Source organism: Triturus cristatus, chromosome 3_2, assembly GCF_964204655.1.
Source record: "Triturus cristatus chromosome 3_2, aTriCri1.1, whole genome shotgun sequence".
In the NCBI taxonomy this organism is placed as follows: Eukaryota; Metazoa; Chordata; class Amphibia; order Caudata; family Salamandridae; genus Triturus; species Triturus cristatus.
The window spans coordinates 163,918,793-163,942,986 of NC_140584.1; the positions used below are offsets into that span (position 1 = coordinate 163,918,793).

At 43.7% G+C, this 24,194-nt stretch overlaps 1 protein-coding gene across 2 annotated transcripts in view; it reads left to right on the forward strand.

The window, feature by feature from the left end:
* The window catches only part of TMPRSS13 (transmembrane serine protease 13), a 208,366-nt gene that overhangs the window by 167,735 nt on the left and 16,437 nt on the right, over positions 1-24,194 (forward strand). For both annotated transcript variants that reach the window (XM_085647430.1, XM_085647429.1), the window contains exons 11-12: positions 3,652-3,794; positions 18,594-18,746. In XM_085647430.1, the coding sequence (XP_085503556.1) occupies positions 3,652-3,794; positions 18,594-18,746 (296 nt within the window). The remainder of the gene's footprint in view (positions 1-3,651; positions 3,795-18,593; positions 18,747-24,194) is intronic.

The following is a 24,194-nucleotide window of genomic DNA, read 5'->3' on the forward strand; positions in this document are numbered from 1 at the left end:
TTTAAGGGCGCCAGTTCTTTTTTATGATTCTCAAGGGTGATTTCTTCGAAAACGTGTTCCATATTATTCAGACCATTGGTGTCTTTGAGTTAAATGCTACCAGCACAATCTCTCCAGGGCTAGTGATTAATGGCTCCTAGTCCACCATTTTTATAATTACTGTAAACTCAGTCCCTTCAAAGAACGAGGTCTGGAGCAAAATGTGTGACAGTTTTACTTGGTCCCCTCTGCTGAAACTACCCTTGTAACAGCCCCTGGTCACTACTATTTATAGTTCCTTGATAACTTAAGTAAAGAATATATACCTCATATAGTGCAGATTATCGCTTAGTTGTAGTTCGGACTGTAAAAATTCATAGCAAATCATCTGTTGATCTTGAGGTCATTTTAGGCACAGAAGCATCCTCCTATTACAGCAGGTCAGAATCGGAACCAGCATTGTTGACGTCAATTGCCATCCAAGCTGAGCCATCCGCAGACTCTGTCTTCATTGGCTTCCATCACTACTATGACTTCCTTCTCTCTCAGCACAAACCTGTCTCTGAAATGGTCTCATCACCATTTGGGGTTGGGTTTCCTTCTTCTACTCAGTGGTTGTTGGCAGACAGCAGATCTATCTCTGTTCATGTTGCATATTTCTATGCCAATGTCCAGGTCTCTTTTGACTCAGTCAAGAATCTTGTCTTGGACCTTTCAGATTTGCTGGGAACAGGAGCATGTACCTTACACCATCTCTCCCTCAGTTTTCCTTTCACTGCCTAAAAGGCTGTTCGCTGCTGTGCAGTATAATCCAGAAAAAATATTATTTTACTATTCTTTACTTGTCAATGACCCAAGACCCCTGTAGTACTGTATCACTGTCTCGATAGTACCACAATCTCACTATCACAGGTCATGTAGGCGATCCCAGCAGAAGGCAGTGGGCCAGCATTCTGTGTGCACTCTTTCGTTTACATAAACGTTAGATAGACCCAGTAGTGCTGCCTCTCATAAGAGCCAAGGTTTCAAGTAGTCCATCCTATTGGCTCCTTCTGAGGCCTCTGGCAGTGTAACCACTTAAGGATCATTCCTTCACCAGGTACTTCTGAGTCTTCCACTATGTACTTCACGAATCGCACTCTTAGTAAGGTTGTGGACCTGTTTCTTCAGCCGCTCAGTTTGGGTTTAGCTCCTCTAGAACTATTTCATTCTCCTTGGAATGTTCAACTAGCTCCTTCATATCTACACACAGCAGCACTTTATCTATTGCCATGGAGTCCATTTTATTTCCCAGAGCCTCTCTTGCGACTGATATAGAATCAATAATTTTTCCAGGTTGTTTGTCTCAGGTTGTGTCTGTCCTCTTCGTTGCTGTAGACTCCTTGAGCTTCCCCTTCCTAAAAGCCTGGGGTTTTCAGTTGGTCTTACTATTTCCAGGGCTATTCTTTGGTGGCCCTTTACTTGCCCATTTTGTTATTATTGTTTTCTCTTTCACCACCTGGTCTTTTTCACACCCAGCCCGGAAAAAACAGGTTTCAGGAAACCTGGTGCACTCTACTACTCCCATCTCACTCACCAGGTGATACCTTCAGCTTTTGTTTGGTGCCCAGGTGTTCTTGCAAGTGACATCAGTTAATACATCTCAAATGCATAGAAAAGGAATAGACTGCTATAGTCCTCGGTCACAGGGCCATCCATTTTGCAGTTTCTTCCTCGCCCCCGCCCCCCAGTTCCTGTAATAGGTTGGGCCCACTCCACATCTAACACCAGCAACTAAAACTAATGGACTGTAACTGCAGAGGGTAGTCACAGCACTTCCCATGTCTCTTGCAAGCAGGAATCAGTATGGCACCTGTTATACAAATCAATCATCTTGTACTTTGTAGAACCGTTGTCAAGGTGGTCGTGTTATCTGCCACCGTGCCATAGTCTACACTTGGAGTTCACAGCACTGTCTACTGGTCAACCAATCAGTTCTTCTTTATATTCAAGGTTTTATGTAAAGACTTACTCACAGCATTTGTTGGGGTTTTATGAATACTAGTTATAGTGGCTCACATAAAAAGTACACACCTCTATCTTGCATGCTTCTCAATAAGTGGGCATAGCATTGTGAAGTGTTTCGAAAGGAGGGCAACCCGCCATTCGCCTCCAGCTTTATTCTCAGGTTCCATGATGCCAGACTTCAAGCTCGAGCTTTCAATGACTCACCCACCTCTATACAAGGGGGTTAGCAAGACAAAACAGTGGTTAAAAAGTTATAGTGCAGTTATGGAAAGGGTGAATGCAGTACGTAATTTGAGCCTGTGGTTGATGGGGGGTCCACAGGCATTTATGTTTGAAGACTGGCACTTCTATTTCCTCATCCGACATTTCCAGGGAGCAAGAGAAGGAAAAAATGCACACAGGGGAAAGAAAGAGAAAGACAGAAAACCTGTCACCAAGGGAGAAAGCAGAAACCTACAATAGAGATAATGGGGCAGGGAGTGTCTGGCAGTGTATTAAAAAGACCTGAGGTGTATTTAGGACTACACCCACTTGGTATTAGGCATACTGACATTTTCTAACACCGTCCGCATGTGTTTGAGCAGCGCTTTAGGTAAAAGCACTTATTGTTTTACAAATAATCCTTTGGGTGTGGGAGATTATGGGGTTAGAAAGTGAAGAGAGGCTAGAGGGAGGCAAAGTTATTCTTGTTAGTATGTTGTTCAGGGCACAATAGATTGTGCAGTCAAAGGATCTATATAATGTTATCCTAATTTGCCCCCAAATTAAGTGCCTTTTTTTACATACATCAGGCGTGGTGTAATTGATTCCTCTCCCAGACCGTATTTTTGGTCATGATTCACACAACTCCATGAGCATGCAAGTGTATTTTAAATCGAACTTATAACAGAGGGTATCATGGGAGTAAGCAATGTGAATACGGTGAACACACAAAGTAGCATTTTTAATGACACATTTACGGTTTGACTTGTAAACAACAAAAAAACTAAAAAAATTCACACATTTATATTTTCTACAGCACTAAGCCTAGTGTAAGCTTAGGAAAAACAGATATATGTTTGGAAATTTAGGAAACTCATACGATCCTTGCTGTGCCCTAGAAGCTTTATAAATATGGAATATGTTGTAAATGTAAGCACTGTTAGGTATTTATGCATCAGGCATATACATCTAATCTTTTCTGAATCCCGCCCTATGAGAGAATTGGTCAGCACTCTTCTAATTCCCATAAATGTTTCTGTTTTTGATTTGGAGTTATATGTTGCTACATACAAAGTCCTACACAACACAGGACCAGAATACCTGAACAGTCGCATGCACTTTCACCAACCCACCAGACACCTACACTCTGCCTCACTCGCACACCCGCCCGCATCCATTCAAGCAAAACTGGAGGTTGGTTATTCTCCTACATCACACACAAGACATGGAATGACGACCCTCAACACATCAGAGCCTTCTCCTCTCTTCTTGAGTTCTGCAAGAATCTGAAGACTGGACTCTGCGTATAAGCACCTTTGGCACCTCACAACTACACACCTTCCCAATTGCCTGAATGCCCTCTCGGGTGATTAGTGCACTATACAAATCAATATAACATAACATCTGAAGGATAGAGAGAGGTTAAGAGACAAAAGTATATTCATTTACTTTTTTCCTTGGTAGAGGAGACATCCCCATACTTGATGGAAGCATCTGTACAACTGATTGACACACGACAGTGCAACATGCAACAGATTTACAATGGAGCCATAACCAGCAGGATGATGTGCGCAGGACTCTTGCGTGGGGGAAGGGACAGCTGCCAGGTAAGACTGAGGTTGGACCCTTCGCAGCAGGTATTGTTGAGCAGAGAAGTGCTGTGTTGAGATTGGGAACTTTTACAATCAAAGATAACAGGCTCATGAAGGTATTAATTATGCATCAGAGTTTGTGCAAGAAACTAATAGGTTTTTTAGAGGAACCCTCACCCACCAACATAGTTGGTGGCATGGTTCATCATCGGGTTCCCACCCAGGATGCTGAGTGCATCCCTGGTTTTCTACAATGCTGGATTACAGCAGAGCTGGTATTTTTGTTTTTGTGCCAGGTGACAGTGGTGAGTTAAAACTATGGTGTATCCAAAAAAGGAGGGAGGGGGGGGACCAGGAGCAGGTTAGTGGTCCAGTGCCTGTGCTCCGAAAAGTCAATTGGGTAATTACTGTAAGGCACTGTTCCAGGGTCGGTCTGATTGAAAATCAACCAAGACCGTACCTCAACAGAGAGAAAGTAAAGAGAAGGATCTATATGATAGAGGTCTAGGGTGGGGTACTTAGGAAGGGGGGAGACAGCATGAGTGTCTCATGTTGCCCTCACACATCCCGAGGGATGTCATGCTTCATCATCGGGCGGTGCTCCTCGTCGGGCCGGCGGTGCAATGCCCTACGGGTCCCCCGAAGGGTCTCTTTAGCGGAGATCTTTTAAGAGCGCTGCCGTTTGGTGCATGCGGGTATGTGGAGGGGAAGTACCAAGGTCAGTGGTGCTAGTGGTGTGTGCAGGAATAAAAATACCTAAGGGTTACCAGGGAAGCTAGTTTAATAAGAAGGTACCCTTGGTACATTAAAATACGTGGCAAAAGTGTTACTAATTAAAACGTGATGTGTTTAGTAGTAACTAAAGGTACAGGTCAAATGGTCGACATGTTTCGCGCCTAGTGGTGGTCAAAATGATCCGGGGCGCTTCATCAGGACCAGTAGAGGTGAATAGTGTGGGGAGAGGTGCCCAGACTATGTGTAGTGGCGGGGGGTAAAATATCGCCCTCCCACTCGGCAATAAAGGGGGGGGGTTTAGTGTCTCCTAAACAGGTTGTGTCTGCAGGGAGAGGTATGTTATGCCCCCTTTGAATTAGACCTAAAGTAGGAGCTGGAGTTGCTCCTTGAGTTTAAAAAGCGGCGTAGGAGGCCCACACCATCTAGGGGGGTTGCTCAGGTGACGGCACTGGAAACCTGCCCGGAGCAGGCGTCAGGACCGGGCAGGTTTCCAGTGCCGTCACCTGAGCAACCCCCCTAGATGGTGTGGGCCTCCTACGCCGCTTTTTAAACTCAAGGAGCAACTCCAGCTCCTACTTTAGGTCTAATTCAAAGGGGGCATAACATACCTCTCCCTGCAGACACAACCTGTTTAGGAGACACTAAACCCCCCCCCTTTATTGCCGAGTGGGAGGGCGATATTTTACCCCCCGCCACTACACATAGTCTGGGCACCTCTCCCCACACTATTCACCTCTACTGGTCCTGATGAAGCGCCCCGGATCATTTTGACCACCACTAGGCGCGAAACATGTCGACCATTTGACCTGTACCTTTAGTTACTACTAAACACATCACGTTTTAATTAGTAACACTTTTGCCACGTATTTTAATGTACCAAGGGTACCTTCTTATTAAACTAGCTTCCCTGGTAACCCTTAGGTATTTTTATTCCTGCACACACCACTAGCACCACTGACCTTGGTACTTCCCCTCCACATACCCGCATGCACCAAACGGCAGCGCTCTTAAAAGATCTCCGCTAAAGAGACCCTTCGGGGGACCCGTAGGGCATTGCACCGCCGGCCCGACGAGGAGCACCGCCCGATGATGAAGCATGACATCCCTCGGGATGTGTGAGGGCAACATGAGACACTCATGCTGTCTCCCCCCTTCCTAAGTACCCCACCCTAGACCTCTATCATATAGATCCTTCTCTTTACTTTCTCTCTGTTGAGGTACGGTCTTGGTTGATTTTCAATCAGACCGACCCTGGAACAGTGCCTTACAGTAATTACCCGAGTTAAAACTATGTACATGGTCCCCTTCCTCAACAGGAATGTTTTAATATTGGGGCCCTGTGATAGGATTAAAAGAAAAAAGTGCAGATATTTTAGAGATTAAACTGAACTCTTATATCCTGTAGGTGGTCTACATGTTTCAGCCTAAAGTGTATATTTATGTTGGCTTTTGTCAGGACCAAACAAGGGTGAAAAGACTAGGCAACTAACTCAGTCTTAAGTGAGTGAGTGCACACACTCCAAGGTGTGCACAGTGCGAGAGAAAAAATATTTTCTCCTACTTAAAAAGCTAATTTTTCTGCTAGCTTGTTTATCTGAAAAGAAAAAGGTTTTAATTGATGAAATGCTTTGCCTTAGCTTTTTTTTTCTTCTTTTCCTTTAACCATGATAACTCATTGTTTAATAATTGTCTTAAAACAGTTTCTCTATTTATGGTCTTATCCTTGTACTTGTATATATTTTATTGTACTTTTATGGTCTGATGACCGAAATAAAGTTATTCATGATGAAAAGAAAAAACAGATAAGATAATCATAGACATTAACACAAAACAGTTTTGATGTGATACTGACTAACCACGCACCGATATATGCACCATCTGTTGTTGCATGCACTATTCAAGTCTTCTTGTGCATGCAATTTTATGTCCCATAGTTGGGTTAGTGACTTAGAATATTAGGCACCTCATTTTTAAGTTTCCCAAGTCTGTGTCAAACCAATTATATTTATGAAGATAAATTCATGATTGTGTATTTAGAGGAGAATAGTTAGAGAGGATTAAGGAAAAATTATAATACGATAAAGCAGCATCTTACTTATATCGCTTTTAGATTTTGGCGACAAGGATCCCGGGAGGGGCAGTGCCTGTAGTCACTCTCTGTAAAGGGAAAATAAACCCATTGGAGTTGATTTCGCTGTTACTGACCTGCGTTGAGAAAAACGGCCAAACGCACTTACTTCATGAAAGTCCACTGCCCGCTTGTGTTACCTATTTTGTACATCACATGGGACCCCGAAGATGCTGGTATTCCGGCATCACCTGTTAATGTAGTGGATCTCTCTTCAATCCATCAGACTGCGCACACGGATGACGTCACACGCTCATGTTAGCGTGCGGATCGCGGTACATGTGTTTTACGTCTCAGACAGGTTTTTGGCCTGCTGCTAAGAATTAAAAATAGAAAGAGGAAATGCCCGGTGCATGTGTTACGTGACGTCACGGTCCGGCTTTGCCCTGATGTTAATATTCAGAAATAGAAAGAGGGAGTATCTGCCCGGAGCAAGTGACCGAATTTTCAAAAAGAAATAAAGAACAATTATTATTTTTTAAACTGTTTGCTTTGGACGATTTTGCCTTTATTATTGGAGTAGTGTTGTTTTCAGTTCCTTCAAGTCCTTGGAAAATTTGAAGCCTTAATATTTGATGGATGCCCTGTTAAACATGTTATGACAATGCAATTTTTCTATTAGTAAAAGGTAACCCACTACTCCTTGAATATATATGATATAGTTTTTAGGAGCAGATGCCTTAGTTATGAGCCTCTATTGTTGGTCAATACCTAAAAAGGGACCAACAATAAAGGCTCAGAACTAAGGCATCTGCTCCAAGCAACTACATCATATATATTCCAGGAGTAGTGGGTTACCTTTTACTAACAGAAACATCTCATGGTCATACCATTTTTAACAGGGCATCCATAAAATATTAAGCCCTCAAATTTTACAAGGAATTGAAGGAACTGAAAAATACTACTCCCATAATAAAGGCAAAATAGTCCAAATTCTGTCACTCGCTCTGGGCAGATACGCCCAATCTCTATTTCTCAATTATAACATCAGGGCAAAGCCTGACCATGACGTAACACACGCACTGGACACGTCCTCTTTCTATGTTCAATTCTTTGCATCAGGGCAAAAACCTGTCTGGGACGTACAACACACACACCGCGACGCACACGCTAGCGTGAGCATGTGACATCGCTCATATGCGCTGTCTGATGGATCAGAGAGAGATCCACTACATTAACAGACGATGCCAGAATACCAGCATCTTCGGGTCCCGTGTGACATACCAAATAGGTAACACAAGCGGGCAGTGGACCTTGATGAAGTAATTGCGTTTGGCTGTTTTTCTAAGTGCAGGTCAGAAACAGCCAAATTAACTCCAATGGGCTTATTTTACCTTTACAGAGTGTCACTATAGGCACTACCCCCTTCAGGATCCATGTCGCCCAAATCTAAAAGTGACATAAGTAAGATACTGCTTTATTGTATTATAATTTTTCCTAAATCCTCACCAACCATTTTCCGATAAATACACGATCATGAATTTATCTTCATAAATATAATTGGTGTTTTGCTTAATTAGCGTGATTTTTGCCACAGACTTAGAAAACCTTAAAATGAGGTGCCTGACAATCAAAGGCACTAACCCAACCATGAGGCATAACATCGCATGCACAAGAAGACTTGAATAGTGCTTGCAACAACAGAGGGTGCATATATTGGTGCACGGTTTGTCAGTATCACATCAAAACTGTTTTGTATAAATGTCTATGATTATTTTGTCTGTTTTTTCTTTTCAGATAAAAAGCTAATTTATGATTTTCTGCTAGCTTTTTTAAGTAGGAGAAAATATATATTTTTTCTCTCGACTGTGCACACTTTAGAGTGTGCGCACTCACTCACTTTAGACTGAGCTAGTTGCCTAGTCTTTTCACCCTTGTTTGGTCCTGTCGAAAACCAACATAAATATACACTTTTGGTTGAAACATGTAGACCACCAACTGGATATAGGAGTTCAGTTTAATCTCTAAAATGTTCACACTTTTTTCATCACAGGGCTCCACTATTAAAACATTCCTGTTGAGGAAGGGGACCCTGTAGTTCTAACCCACTGCAATCACCTGGCACAAAAAAAAAATAATCAAAAAATCAAAGGAGAGAGTGAAGAGGAAAAAGGTAGAATTGTCCTCCTCCTGCCCCTTCTCTCAATTTGTGGGAAGGGCAATGTTTCAAAAAATTGAAAAAAAAACCTCACACACTGAATCCTGATTCAGTGTCATGCTTAATCATTGGGGTCTTCCCGCCCCTGTATGGGATGGGGCGTGCTACGACTTACGTAGACGCAGGAGCACTTCATTCAGTGATTGGTGAGTATGTGTAGTGCGTGGGATCGTGAAAAGAAAATGTGAGATGGTTAAAAATTCTCTGGCTAGTGGAACGAAAATACTTTATTGTCTTCCCTAGCTGAGAATAGTAAAAGTGGGGAGGTGTAGATGGTGTACTATAATGAGTCACCTCCTACAAGGTCGACATGTTTCAGAAGCCATTCCCTTGGCTTTCTTCCTCAGGACCAAAAAACCGATCCCTGTTACACCTCAATGGGTGATAGAATAAATGTACATATGCCTGATAGTCGCAAACAATGTCCTTAGTTCCCTGTTATGGGAGTAGAAAAATATACCACTTGTATATCTTAAGAACCTATAAAGACAAATATTTTGAATAAATCATGGCTTTCATCATTCATCTTTATCTATTCACATCACCATCACGTGGAAAGTTTTAAGTTTTTTCGTGATATATTTCTCTTGTGCAACTGTGTTGTAGGTAATGGTACCATTTGGTAAATATCATCTACTCATAAATCGTCTGAAAGAACACTCCTTGTGTTTTCCAGTGCCCAGTATAAGATTTATTCAACATTCTTTCATACATATGTATCTCCTAGCAAGATACATCTTATGTTACAATACATTCATATATAAAGGAAGTATTTGTACACTCCTATTGTGCCCCAAAAGGTTACAGATTAATGTTCACAGCAAACGAGCAAACTATTGTCAGTTCTCAAATAAACTTTGACCCCACAACCAGCATTTGAAGCACCAAGGTTGCCAACATAGGCATACCAATTCTAGTGCCTGTAATCCTCACAATCATTGATGTAATTTTCATAATGAAGGCACCCATCAGAAACTGCAACAATTCGTCAATGCTCCCGTGCAGCTGGACATGCATGCCACGTTCATACCAATTTGCTACCTTCCTATATTGCCTTTTTCTCAAACAGAGACTACTTTTTCCTGGAATCACACAGGCTGCTCAGTGGCTTCCATCTTGGCTTCCACCTGTAAGACAGAGACCACGTTTCTGAGTATATGAAGCACTCCTCCTATCAAAGAATGAAGTCTAATCTGCTGTCATAATATTATTCATCTGTTGCTTTATCTTTGATACCACAAATTACTTTTAAACCACCTAGTCAAACATTTGGGACCCGAGGTCAAGTGCTCAAATGGGTCACCTCATAATTTGACAAATCTTATCACAAGCTTCAGATCTGCACTTTTAGGTCCAGAGGACCTATTATCACCAGTAGGGCACCAGAAGATTTGGTCGTACCTCTGTTACACCAGAACAGTCTGGTTGAGAAACAAAACAGAATCTGCCTGCTGCACAATCAGAGATTAATGTGTCAGTACACAATGCCTCCTGGCATATCTCAAATGGAGATTCTTCTCCTGAGCCCTAAGGACTTCATTACACTTCCGTTCTGCTAGTTGCCATCTGTGGGACACCATCCCTAATGAGTCCCAAAAGCAAGAAAACCTTACGTCCTAAACCTCATCCCTTCTGTTAATGCCCTCTCCAGAATAGTCTTCCACCATTTACAGAAACAAAGGTGTTTCGGCCACCTTCCTCCTTGGGTCCTTGGACTGGTCTTTACAATCACAACATCTGGCCTTTTTAAAAGATTCACCGAATATGCCAAAGTCAAACTCCCAAAGGGTCTGATCTATGTTATGTTATGTTATGTACATTTATTACGCGCACAGATACTCAAAGAGTGTCCCGGCGCGGTCAAGGAAGAACCAAAAGAAAAGAGGGAATTAAGAGAAGAGATACGTTTTTAACCGTTTTTTAAAGACCACCAGATCTTCAATAGAACGTAGTGATAGGGGGAGCGTGTTCCAAGCGCGGCCAGCAGCCACGACCAGAGAGGCGCCGCCTAACCGGTGCCGCTGAAAGACAGGAATCTTCATTAGCCTAAGTGCCGAGGACCTCAAAGAGCGACCCGGCACGTAGAACGAGAAGCGTTTCTGTAGGTAACCAGGACCTTGTCCATGCAGCGCACGATGGGCTATGGTGAGGGTTTTAAAGGCAACACGAGCTTTCACTGGAAGCCAATGGAGGGAACGACGATAGCCATGAACGTTCTGCCTAGGACCCAGCCCACCCAGCAAGCGAACAGCCGCATTCTGGGTCACTTGCAGCTTGTTAAGGGCATAGGCTGGAATCCCAGCATAGAGGGCATTAGCGTAGTCTAAACGGGACAGAATAAGTGCCCGAACCACCGATTCCCTGGCCGCTTGCGGAAGCAGCGGCAAAAATCTTCTCAACACTCTGAGTAGGCCAAAACAGCAACCTGACAAGCGTTTGACCTGACTAGAGAAGGAGAGATTACAGTCGAAATAAACTCCCAGATTCTTCACGGTCTGGCTGCTAGAAGCCGGAGGTGGGAACTCGGGAGGCCAAATTAACTCTCTAAACCCTGAGGGGAAATTACCAAACATCAAAACCTCCGATTTATCCTCGTTGCATTTTAAATGAGCAGAAGCCATCCAAGCAAAAACCGAGGAGAGACAACTCTGCACAAGGGCCACCGAGGATCCCTGCTTATCCCAAGTGAACAGAAGTTGAGTGTCATCGGCATAAGCAATAACCTTAGCCCCCAACCCCTCCGCTAGGTAAACCAGAGGCGTGAGGTAGATATTAAACAGGAGGGGGCTAAGGGAGGAACCCTGGGGGACCCCCGTGCCAACCTGTCTAGGTGAGGAGGCCACCGGTGGTATCCAAACTTGCTGAAGACGGCCATCCAAAAAGGATTTAATCCAGCCCCAGGCGAGGCCAGATACCCCAATCTCCGTCAATCTATCAAGCAACAGAGAATGGGGGACAGTGTCAAAGGCTGCCGACAGGTCAAGCAGCACTAAGGCTGCCTTCCCGCCGGCGTCCAGACACTCTCGGATAGATTCAGAGACCTCCACAAGAGCACCTTCCGTGCTAAAGGAGGGACGGAAGCCAGATTGGGCGGGATGAAGAAGTCCTCTACTCTCGACAAACTCCGACAGCTGTTTATTCACTATTTTCTCACAAACCTTAGACAAGCCAGGAAGGAGAGAAATAGGTCTGTAGTTGCCTGGGGTGGAGGGGTCGAGGGAAGGTTTCTTCAATAAAGGAAGAATTTTAGCCTGCTTCCAACGGCTGGGAACCCTGGCTTCCTGCAAAGACAGGTTAATAATGTAATTAACCTCCACATTCACCGTCTCAGCCACCGCGGCCAAAAGTCTTGCTGGGCACGGATCGTCCGGAGAGCCGGATTTAAGACCTTGAAGGATTCTCAAGGAGCAGGACAAATCCACCGGTGAGAACTTGGACAGGGAGTGAATAGGGGACAAAGCTACCGGACCAATAGCCGATGAGTCCAAAGAAACAGAGGGCCCGTCAGCACCGACCGGGCAGGGGAAGCAGCTTTGTATCTTAAGAATCTTGTCCCGAAAAAATGCAGAGAGCGTCTCGCACCAATCCACAGAGGCCGGCAGGATGCTACTCTGCGCAACCGGGGACATAAAACTTTGAACAATAGCGAAGATCTCCTTGGCATTGTTCTGAGACAGATCAATCCGGGTGGTAAAGAACGCTCTTTTAGCAGAGGAGATAGCTTTATAATACCTCTTCTGAGCCTGCCTGAGCTGCGCCTTAGCAGCCGGGCAATAGTTGCTGAGGCGCCAAGAGCGCTCTAGTTTCTTGCAACCCTGTTTAAGATGTCGCAGATCCTCCGAGAACCATGGTTTAGAAGGTGATTCCCGTGACTGTCTAGCAGAGGTTGGTATGGCAATTGCCACCACAGAACACAGAATCCAGTTGGAGAAAGCAACCAGACACTGATCGAGGTCTTGAGGCAGGACTGGCCTGTTGTCCTCCAGCGCCCTGGCAAGAAGGATAGGGTCAACTTTCTTAAACGCTGGTTTAGAGCTGAAGCTGGGTCTATTGCTAGGCGAGGACACTGACCATGAAAAACCAATAAAATAATGGTCGGACCACGAGACCGGAAGCGGCGCTTTAATTGAGATAGGAAAGTTAGAAAGGATAGGATCAAGAATATGGCCCCCAAGATGGGTAGCCTGATTGATCCATTGTGAGAGCTGTGTGGATTGGCAGATATCAAGAAACTCACTTGTGTCCCTTGAGTTTAAGAGGTCTAAATGGATATTAAGGTCACCTAGGATCATATAGTGAGAGAAACGCAGGGCTCTCAAAGACACCGCCTCCACACAGGCCTGAAGAAAAGTATGAGCCGTGCCTGGCGGGCGATAGATCAGAGAGCCCCCCAAAGAAAAATGGGCAGAGCAGCGGATACTGAAATCCAAAACTTCACATCCGTCCCACGTACTGAAAGAGCACTCAACCACCTCCCACGTCTCTTTGAAGATAACTGCCAGCCCTCCACCTCTCCCTGTAGTCCGGTCTAGCCTATAGATTTTATACCCCAATGGGATAGCCAGAGGTATAATTGGATCGGAGGTATTGTCGAGCCAAGTTTCCGTGACAAAGAAAAAGTCCAAAGAGTTGTCCTCCAGAAGCTCGAAGACCTCTGCATGATGCTTTTTCAGAGAGCGGACATTAAGCAGCGCTGCTGAAATAGTGGAGGCGGTACGCGGTTTAGCGCTAGGTGTAGGACCCAGTACTAGTCGAAAACCACAATTCCCACACACGAAGTTCAAAGCCCCGTCCAAGTTAGGGGAGGAGAGGGAATTACAACACGACCCGCGCAGCTGTTTAAGATACTCACTGGAATAGGACCGGCGGCAGGAATCAGCGACCCCAAAAAGGGCAGCATGACTGGCCCCGGCTCCCGACGAGCTGCTGACGGGCGCAGACGGGCTTGCCTTAGGCGCGCCTTCGGCGCGCCAGCGGCGCGAACGCGCAGCGTGCATTTAAGTAGTGTCGGTGGTCCAGGAGACTAGAGCGCCAACCCAACAAAAATGGCGTCAAGCTCTAGGCGCCGGAAGTGAGGAAAAAGTTCACCTCGTAAGTGGTTCAAACTGCCCCAAAGTTGTGCAAATGAGCAAATAAAGATCGTTTTTAAAACACAAGAATTACTAATTTTAGCAGCCTACAAACGGAAGTTGTGCAAAATGAGCAAATAAAGATCGTTTTTTAAAACACAAGAATTACTCATTTTAGCAGCCTACAAACGGAAGTGGAGACGAGTTGAAATTGACCCCAATTCTGTAGTTCACCAAAGCTGTGCAAGGAGCAGATAAAAGGATCGTTTTTTTAAATAAAACACATCAATTACAAATTTTGGCAACGTTAAAACGGAAGATAAAAGCACAATAGCAAGTAAAAAAATAATAATGGTTCAGCCCTCAAGCACCTGCGAATGCGCAGCGTGCATTTAAGTAGTGTCGGTGGTCCAGGAGACTAGAGCGCCAACCCAACAAAAATGGCGTCAAGCTCTAGGCGCCGGAAGTGAGGAAAAAGTTCACCTCGTAAGTGGTTCAAACTTCCCCAAAGTTGTGCAAATGAGCAAATAAAGATCGTTTTTAAAACACAAGAATTACTAATTTTAGCAGCCTACAAACGGAAGTTGTGCAAAATGAGCAAATAAAGATCGTTTTTTAAAACACAAGAATTACTAATTTTAGCAGCCTACAAACGGAAGTGGAGACGAGTTGAAATTGCCCCCAATTCTGTAGTTCACCAAAGCTGTGCAAGGAGCAGATAAAAGGATCGTTTTTTTAAATAAAACACATCAATTACAAATTTTGGCAACGTTAAAACGGAAGATAAAAGCACAATAGCAAGTAAAAAAATAATAATGGTTCAGCCCTCAAGCACCTGCGAACGCGCAGCGTGCATTTAAGTAGTGTCGGTGGTCCAGGAGACTAGAGCGCCAACCCAACAAAAATGGCGTCAAGCTCTAGGCGCCGGAAGTGAGGAAAAAGTTCACCTCGTAAGTGGTTCAAACTTCCCCAAAGTTGTGCAAATGAGCAAATAAAGATCGTTTTTAAAACACAAGAATTACTAATTTTAGCAGCCTACAAACGGAAGTTGTGCAAAATGAGCAAATAAAGATCGTTTTTTAAAACACAAGAATTACTAATTTTAGCAGCCTACAAACGGAAGTGGAGACGAGTTGAAATTGCCCCCAATTCTGTAGTTCACCAAAGCTGTGCAAGGAGCAGATAAAAGGATCGTTTTTTTTAAATAAAACACATCAATTACAAATTTTGGCAACGTTAAAACGGAAGATAAAAGCACAATAGCAAGTAAAAAAATAATAATGGTTCAGCCCTCATAGCATCCTCTATACCCACACTAATAACCACGATTGTCTTCCATTGGAATCTTTTCAAAGAACAGATTCCATACCGTTAGACTAGACTTGAGACAGAAGGTTATATGCAAGGACCCAAGGCTACCTCCTGAACGTCTTCTACTAAAGCTGTCCAGACACCGGAGGACAGCTTCCGACTTGCCATGCAACCACCTAGACTAAAACTGTGTGATGGACAAACTATACATCCACAAGACTCAAACTTCAGCATGTCAGTCAGGCTCTTCAGCCCAGATTTCAAGGGATTCCACAGGAGACTAGATTGCCAAATGGTCAACAGCTGTAGGAATCTAATGCTCTGAAAAACATCACAAAGAATTTGTACTTTGTCGTGGATTGCATGCACCCTCTAAGTAGTGGAAAAACTCTCCTTGTTGTGTTCCTGATGAAATTCCTTTATTGGCGTGATATGCTCCAAGCTTACTGATTTTGTTGGTGTAGGAACCGGGACATTCACCTTTGTAAATATTTATCTTGTACCCCTAAATTGTGGCATTGCCCAGATATGTTTTTTCTACATTAAGCTCTTGCCCTTTTTTTCCAAGTTCTTCCTACTCCATCTTTCCACTGAAGAGAATCTGCACTATTGGCTAATGGGGGATCTCAACTTGACCATGCCGAAGGTTATTACCTGCAAAAAGAACAATTGATTGACAGAATGCAGAACAATGTCATACATTCACCCCAGTACAGAGATCTGGGCCGAAATCCATTGTTTTTTTGCTCACCATGCCATTCCAGTTTGGACCAAGCCATATGCAAATCAGTCTTGACCCTGCACCCAATGGGAACAGTCCAGCCCGAACTGACAGGCCAGGTCCTCCCTGGACTGGAAACAAGCATCCTAGGACCGGTTTCTGGCATTCAGCCCTCATCAGCCAGCATAGCTTGATTCCAGTGGCATGGAGAGCACGGGACTCACGTCTGGGCATACCCGTCCCACTCGGGGTGACAAATGCAAAAAGAACAAATGATGGACAGAATTCAGAACAATGTCATACATTCACCCAAGTACAGAGATCTAGGCCTAAATCCATAGTTTGTTTGCTCACCATGCCATTCCAGTTTGGACCCAGCAATATCCAAAGCAGTCTTGATGCTGCGCCCAAGGGGAACAGTCCAGCCCGAACTGCCAGACCAGGTCCTCCCTGGAGTGGAAACAAGCATCCTAGGACCGGTTTCGGGCTTTCAGCCTTCATCAGCCAGAATAGCTTGACTCATGTGGCATGGAGAGCACGGGACCCACGTCTGGGCATACCCGTCCCACTCAGGGTGACAAATGCAAAAAGAACAATTGATGGACAGAATGTAGAACAATGTCATACATTCACCCCAGAACAGAGATCTAACCCTAAATCCATCGTTTGTTTGCTCACCATGCCATTCCAGTTTGGACCCAGCAATATCCAAATCAGTCTTGATGCTGCACCCAATGGGAACAGTCCAGCCCGAACTGCCAGACCAGGTCCTCCCTGGACTGGAAACAAGCATCCTAGGACCGGTTTGGGGCTTTCAGCATTCATCAGCCAGAATAGCTTGACTCATGTGGCATGGAGAGCACGGGATCCACGTCTGTGCATACCCGTCCCACTCGGGTGACAAATGCAAAAAGAACAATTGATGGACAGAATGTAGAACAATGTCATACATTCATCCCAGAACAGAGATCGAGCCCTAAAACCATTGTTTTTTTGTTTCTTTGCCCACCTTGCCATTCCTCTTTGGACCCAGCCATATGCAAATCAGTCTTGACCCTGCGCTCAATGGGAACAGCCCAGCCCGAACTGCCAGGCGAGGTCAAGGGAGGACCTGGCTTGGCAGTTTGGGCTGGACTGTTCCCAGAAGGAACAGGGTCAAGACTGATTTGCATATTGCTGGGTCCAAACTGGGGTGATGTGGTGAGCAAAAGAATGATGGATTTAACCCAGATCCTTGTGACTGGGGGTGAATGTTTGCATTGTCCAGCATTCCATCTATCTATTTTGCGATTATTATTAAATGGGCAGCTGCAACACACATATATAGAGGATTAAACAGCATGTCTTCCAGAAGACTCATCAAAGACTTTTGTATGTTTCCAGTACTGACATACCTTCATAGTCTATCTGGACACCAAGAAATAATTCTATTTTGGTTCCTGCATTTGGATCACAGCACACTATTCCCGCAAATTTTGACAAATTAACTGACTTCCTTATGTGCCTGTTTGTGTTGTGTTCTGGTAACCTGTAACATCCTCTAGTCTGTAAAACCCAGACTCTGGACCGATTCCTTGTCATCAGAGCAGTTTTGGCTTGGAGCATCTGCCCTTGTCCCTGAGGATGTGACTTGTTATTTCACCTTCTTTATACATTTTAAAATATGGTTGTTCCTCTGGCCATTCAGTCAGCTGATGTGTCCTAAATAGATCAGCGTCCGGTTTTGCTTTAAGATGTCCTAATCCAACACAAGAGTTTCAACATTTCCTTTATCAAGATGGGAGAGTAAACATTTTTGCACGACCGCCCCGTGATAGTAAAGGAGGACCAACATCACCTCTCGCTCAACCTAAAATATGTCAGTTTCCTGTATTTGTATAGAAATGGAACCGCTGTTAAAAAAAATAAAAACTGTGGTTTATAAATGGCCAAGCGAAGTGATTAGTGATGACTGACTTATCATCACCTAGTGAAAAGGTCAATAGCTATTGTTGAGTTTTCTTTCACACTTGTGGTAGGCTCCTATCAATCAGATTCTGCTTTCACTTACGGCGACGTCTCGCGTCATTTTCACAATACGTCCATTCAATTTGGAGAACTGGGTTCTGTAGACCTGTTAGCTACATGTTATGGTCGTGGATATAGAGCTATCTTTCAACATTTCTAGCTATAACTTTATTTGACACAGAGCTAGCTCCTACCCAATGTTCTAATTAACAAGTGTTAACTTTAATAAACTTGACTGAACTCTTTTTTTTCCTTTTATGAAGCTTGGATGAATGTATGGCCGATGTCAACCCAGTCAGTATTTACACATAGGAGGCATAGATTACATACAGCAAACCCAGCCGGAAGCACCTAGCTCACTGGCCGATCTTGGTAGCTGAGAAGAAAACAGGGGCAGTAAAATAGTACAGAGGTTTATGTGCTTGTCATGGGCTGCAAACACATCTGTCTATAGGGATATGAACTAACCCAACACATTTGAAAGGGGTCCTCAGACAGCAGCCAAGTCCAAGTGGGAATGATTTTGGGGGCTTTTGGTCAACCTGTGAATAATTATCTCAATTTGTGTAATAATCACTGAATTCATCAAGCCAAAATTATCAATTGGATTACCAAGTTGTCTTTGGGTTTGAAGATGCTTTGCACCAATCTAACAGTTTTCTTAATTCCCTTTTTGTCTTTTTAGGGGGACAGTGGAGGTCCACTGGTCTGTGAAGTCAATAACCGATGGTATCTAGCTGGTATAACAAGCTGGGGAACAGGGTGTGGTGAAGCACTGAAGCCTGGTGTCTACTCCCAGGTCACTGAATTTCTTACCTGGATATACAGCGAAATGGAGGTAGGGGAATTCATTCTGAGCCTGCCATATGATATGGGCAAGGTAAAAAGGTAGTAGGCGGCACATGTATGAGATGGTGATGGGTGCCATAGAGATGAGCATTCTTGGGTTACAGCAGGGAGGTATATTGCTGAATGCCTTCTGGAAGGTTTATGATGGGTGATGGGATGGAGAGATTCATGCTGCGTGGCATGGAGCAAAGATGGCTGGGTGAGGGAGGAGGGGGAGTGGTAAATGTCAGGAATAGGTACTGCATTGGCTGACAGGATGAAGGATCAGAAACAAGTGACTTCAAGAGGGAATAGTGCTGCGTAATAGGGAGATCAGTGAAATTAAGTGTTTTGTTACAGAGAGAAATTGGCTGCAAAGCACAGTGAGCTTGAGTAGGTTGAATGAGATAGATGAACATGCTGATACAAAATAGGGTGAAGCATAAGGACTGCTTGTGAGCAGCAGAAAGGCAAACTTTAAGAACTGGGGTGTGTGGGCAGCAGGAACAGGTGACAGACCTGGCTGAGCAGAGACATGAGCAGAGGGAAGTTTGGCAATGCGAGCGGGGGGGGGGTGAGCAGAAGTGTGGAACAGAAGGAAGAACAGGAGGAATGCCTTATGATCTTTGGAGGCCATTTCTTTTTCCTGGTACAAGAGGGAGAGCAGGTCCAGTCTTTAATGCTCTTCTCAGGTCACAGGCAGTCGGTCCAGTCTTCTTCTGTTCTTCCAGGAGTAATTGAAGGATAATGCTGGGGTTTCCGCATTATGCCCAGTAACTCAAATTGCGCTGTTCCACCTGGGAACAGCGTCCTCTTCGCACTTCTAAATATTCTCACCCAGAGGAATGGATCCAATCTTCACACATGTTTTTGATATACTTCTCAAAAATGCTCAATTGCATTCAGGCTCCAAATAAAAATCAAACATTGCTGATTGTTGCATAAATGTAGTTTAATCATTCAAAATTTGTAATTCATTTCACCATTGCAATTACTTGTTAATTTTTTTAATAGATCCCACTATGAGCAAATCCTAATGCATTTCGGGCTGTGTGCCCTTCATCAGGGAATAACAATTCTGAAAGGAGAACATAAGTATACTGTTTAAGCCATCAACCAAATGCAGGATCAATCACAGACTCATATTTATAATAACAAAAATTATATTGTCTTATTTACAATTGAAGATCTGTGAATTATCTAAAATCATTAAATCCAAACATGCTATCGCCTTCACCGAACACGGATAGTGAAAATTGTGAAGCAGCAATATACAGTGGACTTATGCAACCATTTGTTTGGATCACATACTATAGTAACAAACTTGAGTGTTCCTAATGTTGCTATTTCAGAAAAATAAATACATTTGTGGACTTGTACATTTCATGAGCGTACGCCTCTTAAGTGTCTAAGGTCAAGGGTGACTCACTGAAATGTAAATTAAAACCTAAATTTGTTGACATTGTTCACGCCATGACAGCCCACAGAGCAATTGGGTATGCCTCACAAAAATTTAAATCGAATGCGAATTATCCCATGCAATAAGATTAAAATGTGCTAAACGCGCTAAAGTAATACAAACACTATTCTGAGTAATCATTTGAAGCAGCCTGCAAGCATATGTATGAGAACAAACCTAATCCCCGAAGTAAATTCTAAAGGTCTCCGAATCTCAAAGCGTGCATTCGAGTTGAATCCCCAAGCGCCTCTTATATCTGTCTATCGCACACCTCCTTAGCATCTTACCATTCAATGCATGAGCCCAAGAATACACAGCTGTGGCTTTTGTTTGTTTTTTAGCAGTTTTATATAGCATGAACTCAACCCGAAGGTATCAGAGCACTTTATATGAGCACCAGTTGCATTACAGATGGACACATTAATTTTTTTAGGAATGGGGAGATTAAGTGATTTGCCCAGAATCACAGGATGTTTGAGCCTCCTGCCAGACTCAGACCTGGTTCCCCAACATCAAAGTCGGTCACTCTAGCTGTTAGGCCACATCCTGAAGTTATCAATTTATCAAGTGAAAAAACTCCAAGCAAATGTTGTCCAGGACCACGTGTCAGCTTTCTGGGAACATATGAGCTTATTGCGTTCCGGTCTATTACAATAATGCAGGCACAGCAGTGCACTCACTTTTAGCCATGCCACACCTCATCCAAAGGTAATGGTCAAACATTTTAAAAAGTGAGGTGAACTCAAACAAAAATATGGGCACCACAGTGCACTCAATTCTATAGTTGGTTGTCCTTTAACTATCCCAAAATTCATATGGGAACATGTAAGATGCTCAGAAACGCAAGGGGAACTCAACCAGTGTGAATTGTCCTGGTGGTAATCCTGTCATAATACACAAAACAACCATACCACCTGAAGTGAATGTGGGTTGCCTTAAAATCGGTGGCCAAAAATGTACAGTTCACTGCGGACTGGGCCTCACAGTAGGTATTCATCGGCATCTAAACACAGAAGATGATGGACGGAATGTAGCACAATGGCAAAACATTCACCCCCAGTCACAGATCTGGGTTTAATCCATCGTTATTTTGCTCACCACACCACCCCAGCTCATACATGGCCATATGCAAATCAGTCTTTACCCTGTGCCTCATGGGAACAGTCCAGCCCGAAATGCCAAGCCATGTCTTCCTTGGACCGGAATCAAGCATCCTAGGACCGGTTTCTGGCTATCAGCCGTCATCAGCCAGGATAGCTTGACTCCAGTGGCGTAGTGAGCACGGGACCCACGTCTGGGCATACCCTTCCCACAAAGGGTGAACAGCAAAACACACAAGATGATGGACGGAATGTTGCACAATGGCAAATCATTCACCCCCAGTCACAGATCTGGGTTTAATCCATCGTTATTTTGCTCACCACGCCACCCAAGTTCAGACATGGCCATATGCAAATCAGTCTTCACCCTGTGCCTCATAGGAACAGTCCAGCCGGAACTGCCAAGCCATGTCTTCCTTGGACCGGAATCAAGCATCCTAGGACCGGTTTCAGGCTATCAGCCGTCATCAGCCAGGATAGCTTGACTCCAGTGGCGTAGTGAGCACGGGTCTCACGTCTGGGCATACCCTTCCCATATAGGGTGAACAGCAAAACACACAAGATGATGGACGGAATGTTGCACAATGGCAAAACATTCACCCCCAGTCACAGATCTGGGTTTAATCCATCATTATTTTGCTCACCACGCCACCCCAGTTCAGACATAGCCTTATGCAAATCAGTCTTGACCCTGTGCCTCATGGGAACAGTCCAGCCCAAACTGCCAAGCCATGTCTTCCCTGGACCGGAATCAAGCATCCTAGGACCGGTTTCGGGGTTTCACCCCTCTTCAGCCAGGATAGCTTGACTCCAGTGGCGTAGTGAGCACGGGACCCACGTCTGGGCATACCCTTCCCACATAGGGTGAACAGCAAAACACACAAGATAATGGACGGAATGTTGCACATATTGCCATGTCTGAACTGGGGTGGCGTGGTGAGCAAAATAACGATGGATTAAACCCAGATCTGTGACTGAGGGTGAATGTTTTGCCATTGTGCAACATTTCGTCCATCATCTTGTGTGTTTTGCTGTTCAAAGGAAGCCGGGTGAAGGAAGGGCGACGCTTGGAGATTTTATTGCCGAATTCCACTGAACATGGACCTCAGTGATTCGATATAAATGATACCAAGAATATTAAAGCCTTGAAAAAGCCCAAGTCACATAGACACTGAAGGGCGAAACACGTGTCGGCTGTTCGGTTTCGGGAAAATAATAAATTGTCAATGTGGATCATTCCTTTTTCTGCCTATGCAAAAATAAAGGCTCATGTTGAAAAATACTTCTAAGCATTCTGCAATTATTAAGAAAGAACACTACAAAACTTGGAGGAGGAGCATGTCTCACACCTAAGCAATATATAAATAAAGAGGCAAGAAAGGTTCAATACCTCGAGAGAAGTCTCCTCATCACCCGAATAAAGGCATTAGTACTCAGGCTGGGACCTTTTTGAACCTTCCAATACAAACTCTACTCTTTAAAAAGTATACTATATTTTTTAAATCACAAGTGGCTGTGGTGCCCAACCTAATTTTGGTCCCTTTCAATGGATGAGTGATTTCAGTGCCCCTTATGATATTGTTGCAACTCCCGCAACTCAAACAAGCCAAATTACCTTTGTTTCAAACTTAGATTGGATTTTTCTTCTGGGTTCTTCCTTTCCAGTAGCCCCTATACATTTCTGGATCTCTCGTAGGCAAATAGTGGTATTCGATTGGAAATGCTGTGAAATTCCCCTTCAGTTTGAAGCCTAGACCAGTGTTTCAAAATAGTTTGCTGCAATTTGGCACTTCTAGATAAATACCATTCTTGTGAAGTTGCCTTTATCCTTTATGTTGTTCAATAACTTTGGTTTCAACTCTGCCAACTGTCTTTTGGGTGATCATTTTTGGGTAACCCCTATGTCTAAACTTGTTGATCATCATGTTCTTGCCTCACATAAAGGATAAAGGCAACTCCACAAGAATGGTATTTGTCACCAAGTATTCATCCAGAAGTGCCAAATTGAGAGAAACTATTTTGAAACACTGGTCTATGCTTCAAACCGAAGAGGATTTTCGTGGCATTTTCAATCAGATACCACTAGTTTCCTAGGAGAGAGCCGGAAATTTAAAAACTTCTGGAAAGGAAGAACCCAGAAAAGAAATCCAATATAAGTTTGAAACATAAAAACACTTTGGCTTGTTTGAGCTGCGGGAGTTGCAACAATATCTTAAGGGCACTGAAATAACTCATCCATCGAAAGGGACAAAGAAATTGTTTGCAAACTACAGCCATTTGGGGATCCAAAAGTGTAAAGAACTTGTTGAAGAGTCCCTGCAGTCTAGCCTACATGGGCAAAACTGACCGGAAGATCTCAACTAGAATTACTGAGCACAAAAGCAATATACGTACTAAGAATGAGAAATACACTGTGACAATTCCTTTTCATACACAAGGCCACAACGTAAGTCAACTTTGTTTCATTGTATTGGAGGTCGTTTCAATAAAAGATAGTATTGACAACAACAAGAACCTGTTGGAGAGAGAAATCTATTGGCTAAAACGACTAGACACTTTACCTTAAAGGACTTTAATGAGCACATGGAATTCAATTGTTTTCTGTAATTGTGAGGCTTCTGAGAGAGTACAGCTTGATTGTATTATACCATTCATGCTCATTGATACATAGATCACATCATAACATCTTCCTAAAATATAATATACAATACACTTTTTGATTTAAGAGCATATTTTCATTGGATTGATTGACCATTAGGGCACATTGACATTTTATCCTGTTACTCGTGTTCATGACATATTTACATACCAGATTTGATTAGACATTAGATGGTTCTGTATGTTTCCAATGGTACTTACTTGATCTTCACGTATAGAGAGATATTCTTTATCTTTTTAA